Here is a 4,919-nt window from a genome sequence, read left to right on the forward strand (position 1 = left end):
TCAAGAACCACTTTAGCATCCACTTGCTATTTAGCCACTAGTGCTTTGTTCTTGCTTTCCTGCTATTACGCAGCATTGTTCCCCACATTATTTGTACAATAAAGCATCACTCGCGATCTCCTCGTGCTTGTCTGTTACAACACTGTAAAATATTGGCTTAGTAGTACTTCTTTGAATGTTTTTTTAAAAAATTCATGGGCTTTAACAACATTAACTTTTGAAACTTTATCGAACTGGCCTGTAGGCTGTAGTGACCAGGTTTGACGTAGGTATCCACCACTATCCAGGCCAGCTGTACGAGTACGCACTGGATGCACACACAGTTCTCATTCGTACGAGTACAGAACGATACAGGCGTATTCTAGCGGAAGACGTGAATATTATTGTTGTTGCGTTGCTCGACGACAAGCCTGCTCTTCCTGCTTCTTTAAAAATTATACTTAATTTCCTTAAAGCAACACATGCGAGCCAGAAACAAGTAAGTACTTGTACTTAATTACAGTAAGTAATAAAAATTATTATGATATTTAGGTATGGAAGAAAGTAATTGCTTGCTTTCGTCAAATTATCTTGTGCAGCATCATCTACGGCAACGATGCTATTATAATTTTATCTAACTGTGAGCTGAACATCAGGAAATAAATTGTTTCTCCATAAATTGTTTCTCCATTCATTTTAGTTTTTTTTGTGTGCAAAGCTCACACTCAGCGAGGTGCTTGCATGAGGGTTGCTTTTTTGTTGTAACCAACTTTTTTGATAACAATAAGAACGAAGATAATTTACTGGGAGATGGGTTTTGAAATTGATTCATTTGTCCATGGAAGTTTTTCTTGGATTGACTGGACCTTTATATCGCGAGTTTCTTATGTTCTTGCTGCCTTTTCTGTGATTGCTGAATTTTCTGTAAAAGGCGAAGGTGTAGCGGATCTCAAGCAAGTTCACGTGGTATGTGCCTGTATTCGTTTTTATTTCCTAGTGGCCACTTGTGCGGATTACATATTGTTGGGCCTTTCAGTTATAGCACTTTTTAAACTTTCGTAACGCTGCAATTGCGCACGAAATTGGATATTCTGAAGCAACTGTTATCATGTGGTTTTTAACTGTTATCATGTGCCGAAAAAAGTTTTTATTTTATTTTTGAGTTTTAATTTAAATCACTTTGTGTGATGATGTGGGCTGTGCTGTATAATATTGGTGACAAACGACAATGCAAAGTTTTCCTACATCTTTAATTAAGTACAAGTACTTAGGGTAATAACTATTCTGCATACTGTACGTGTGCACTGGAAATAAATTCTGGAATACTTTGAGCGGTCAGAGATTAAATTGCGAAATAGCCTTCTTCTATTAGGTGGTTCGCCATGGCGCAAGAGCGCCTCTACAAAATTTCGACGGAAGCGGATATTATTCCGGCGACTGGCCACATGGACTAGCACAGTTGACAGCCGAGGGCATCATGCAGCAGTATCAACTGGGAAGTTTTTTGCGCCGTCGCTATTCAAAATTTTTAACTCCCGACAAAGAATTAGAAGAAGTAAGCACGGGAAAATGTTTTGCTTTTTTAATTTGTTACTCAATACAATAGCGATATTTTGTGCCACTGCGATAGTAATTATAGATGGCGGCGAATGCGGTGTGTATACTTGTATGTTTGTTTATTAGTTTAAAATCATTATTCTGTGCAACATTGTTACTCATTTTCTGTTAAAGTATTGTTATTTGTATATTTTGATATGTTGTTCTTATTTGATAGATTTATGTTCAGTCTACGGACCACGACAGAACACTGCAAAGTGCGCTGGCCATGAGTGCCGGTTTGTTTCTTCCGAGTGATAATCATTCTTGGGAATCCCCTGGACAAGCGGTTCCATTGGCCAAAATGTGGCAACCTATCCCAGTTCACACTACCAGTCTGGACCACGAATATATTCTGAAACCGACAGCTAAATGCCAGAAATTGGAGCGGTTAAACAGGGATTTGCATAACATGCCGAAAATGGCCCAAGCTGCGCAAGAATTCCAGGTTAGTGTTTTACCGGTATGTAATTTTCCTAGCTATGTTCCGTCTAATTGTACGTTGTGTATTTGTGTCAGGACCAATAAGGTGTCAGTGTATATGTGGATGTTATTATTTAATTTGGGTACATAATGTTTTATGGTAATTGCAGAGTTTTTTATTATGCATTGTTAAGGGATTTGGCCCGGTACATAGCACCAAATTTGTGTACATTCACCGATTCACAGAAATTTTTCGCTGTAGCGCACTCCCAGACACTTCTTTGCATTCTTTTATGTTCTTTTGTAGCCAGAGGATTTGTTCACATAGGCGAGTTTGCGCGCGCAGCGCCCGGTTGGAAAGGTATGGGTGAACCAGAATTCCCAGAATTCCAAAAAGTTTAAACGCGTTCAAGTCACCAAAAGTCCCATCATGGACCGATCTTCTTCAAATTTTGCACGTAAATGCACATAACCACGAAGATCGTTCCTGCACCGATCCAATGTTCTGGCGTGTTTTTCTAATTTTAAAATGAATTTCAAAATTTTTAAAATTCATTTTAAAATTCGAAAAAAATTGTGGAAAGCTGGATTGGTGTAAGAACAATGTTCGTAGTTATACGCATTTGCGTGCAAAATTTGAAGGAGATCAGTCCATAATGAGACTTTTGGTACACCTGAATGCATTTAAACTTTTAGGAATTTGTTATCCTGATATCTCCGCAACCGGATGTTGTGCGCGAAAACGGATTTCACGCCTACGTGAACAAATCTTCTAGCTACAAAATAACACAAAGCAAGTGCAAAGAAAGTGTCTGGGAGTGCGCGACAGCGAAAGTTCCCGTGGAAGTACATGTATATGGTGCTATGTAGTATGTACCGGGCCAAATCCCTTGAAGAAGAAAGTTAGATCAGGCAGCTTTTTGCAGGAGACGGATAAGCTTTTGGCAAAGTACATCGCCCAGCTCAAGGCACCGAAAGGTCACAAAACAACCTTTTGGGAGAGAGTTCCGGTTGCGGCGGACATGTTTGCTTCTTTGAGTAGCCGATCTTTAGCCTTACCACCTTGGATGCGAAACATCGAGCTAATGAACAACGTGACCTCTCTGGCTGATCTTCAGTTTATGCACTGGGTCGGGGCGTTTGACGACGAAGAGAGGAGCCGAATCGTGGGAGGTGCACTATTGAACATTATTCTGGAGCGAATGCGCAATTCGACTAAAGGAGAGATTGTCCCAAAATTTTTCCTCTATTCCGGGGTATATTCACGGAATTAAGTTTAATTGTTGTTCTGTCGGTAGTTTAATTTTGTGATGGTATTATTTAAATATTTTCTAAAGCAAAACACCGATACATTTTTGTTGTTGCAGCATGATTCATCGGTTGCCGGTTTGCTTTCAACGCTACAAGTCTACAATTCTTCGCGAGTACCAAGCCTGCATCGGATCCCATTATATAACGCAAGAAAAAAATAACTGTAGATGATTCATGATTGTGCTTGACGCTAAAGTATATATCTGGTTTTCCGTTCAGGCTTTTGTAATTATGGAGCTTTTTGCCAATAATACAGTCAGGATAACGTACTCCAGTGCCAAGGAATTGCGCAGGTAATGTGTTTTTGGATATTGTTCAACGTTAAATCGTTAACTGTGCGTGTAAAACAAAATCGTTCTATGGAAATTTTATTCGGTAATCTAAGAACTTCTTCACTCTAAGTTATAGGAATAATACGGAATGGCGGGATGCGGAGCTGTTTATTTACAAACATCCGAACTGCTCGGTGTATTGTCCATTAGTGGATATGATCGAGATGAATCAACGTTATGTGGTAGCAAACTGGGAGCATGAGTGTGATGATCGAAACTTCCTCCTTCGTGCAATTACAGGTATTGTTAATACTTTCTTAGATATTACTCCAACAGCAGGCAAAATGGAGTCCGTTAGCTGTAATTTATAAATTTGCCATTTCTTGATTTAGAACATGTTCCTGCTAGCGGTGCTTGGGCTACGATTGGAGTTTTGGGAGTGTTATTAGTGATGTTCGTGGGCTTTCGCTGGTGGAAAGATCGCAAGCACCATTTCAATAATCGTCCTGTCGCCAGCCAAAGTTTGTCAGATTCAGTTATTTCCTATAGAACTTTGGAAAACTTAAATGCATGAACAATACAGACATTTCTTCTTCGTTTTGAATGCTGGTGATGTTCTTGCGTTTAATGTTTTTTCAGATAGTAATTCTTTTTGTTTGATGTGCTCATGAGTTACTCTGTAAATTGGACATTTCGAACCGGCTTTGATAGCAGGTTCGTATAAGATAGCTATAGGGCAATTTCTGTGTTGTGATGCTTTATATTCCAGCCCATGGCCATGGGAATATATGAATACATTTTTGCCAAGTTTAATTTCAAAAAAGGGACTTATAATTATTCCTGAGTTAACGATTGAAAGATTTGACCTCAGTTGGATTAAGCTAAAACGGAAACAGTACTGTGCTTCCCTTTTCCTTATGTGAATCGAACATGAACTAGAGTACTAGTTTTTATTATAGGGCGATTCTAGCGCAAGTAGGAACTGGGACCCTGGATGTTCCGGTACTGTCGATGAGGTTGATATTCATAAGGACTAGTAATGCGCTTTCATAACCAGTTCACCATGTACGAGGCCACGAAATGTACAAAGAAAGATTTCCAGAAAACAAAATAAATGTTAAAGTTCCAACTTTCTTCATCTTTAAGGCTGAAGTGTGAGAGTTGACGTTCTTGATCATTCAATCAAGCAAACGCAACTCTTGGCCAGATAATATATGTTTGCGATTACCAAAGAAAATCTTTAAACTACTTTAATTACACAGTTGTTTCCGGTTTTAGAAACAATGCGCCATAAAAATATCTAAAATGGATTATGCAAGTACTTAAACAAATGCAAGA

At 38.9% G+C, this 4,919-nt stretch overlaps 1 protein-coding gene across 2 annotated transcripts; it reads left to right on the forward strand.

Moving 5' to 3' along the window:
• Positions 1-466: 466 nt before the first annotated feature.
• LOC129581524 (prostatic acid phosphatase-like) lies at positions 467-4,469 on the forward strand. 2 transcript variants are annotated; one of them, XM_055472651.1, is made up of 8 exons: positions 467-945; positions 1,352-1,534; positions 1,754-2,023; positions 2,925-3,254; positions 3,366-3,455; positions 3,529-3,602; positions 3,712-3,881; positions 3,974-4,469. In XM_055472651.1, the coding sequence occupies exons 1-8, from the start codon at positions 790-792 to the stop codon at positions 4,153-4,155; spliced, it is 1,455 nt and encodes a 484-aa protein (XP_055328626.1). In that variant the 5' UTR covers positions 467-789; the 3' UTR covers positions 4,156-4,469. The 2 variants fall into 2 exon arrangements, with proteins under 2 accessions (XP_055328626.1, XP_055328627.1); XM_055472652.1 differs by having other exon boundaries at positions 3,718-3,881.
• The last annotated feature ends 450 nt before the right edge of the window (positions 4,470-4,919 follow it).

Source organism: Paramacrobiotus metropolitanus, unplaced genomic scaffold, assembly GCF_019649055.1.
Source record: "Paramacrobiotus metropolitanus isolate TYO unplaced genomic scaffold, Prichtersi_v1.0 Parri_scaffold0000006, whole genome shotgun sequence".
NCBI classification, from domain to species: Eukaryota; Metazoa; Tardigrada; class Eutardigrada; order Parachela; family Macrobiotidae; genus Paramacrobiotus; species Paramacrobiotus metropolitanus.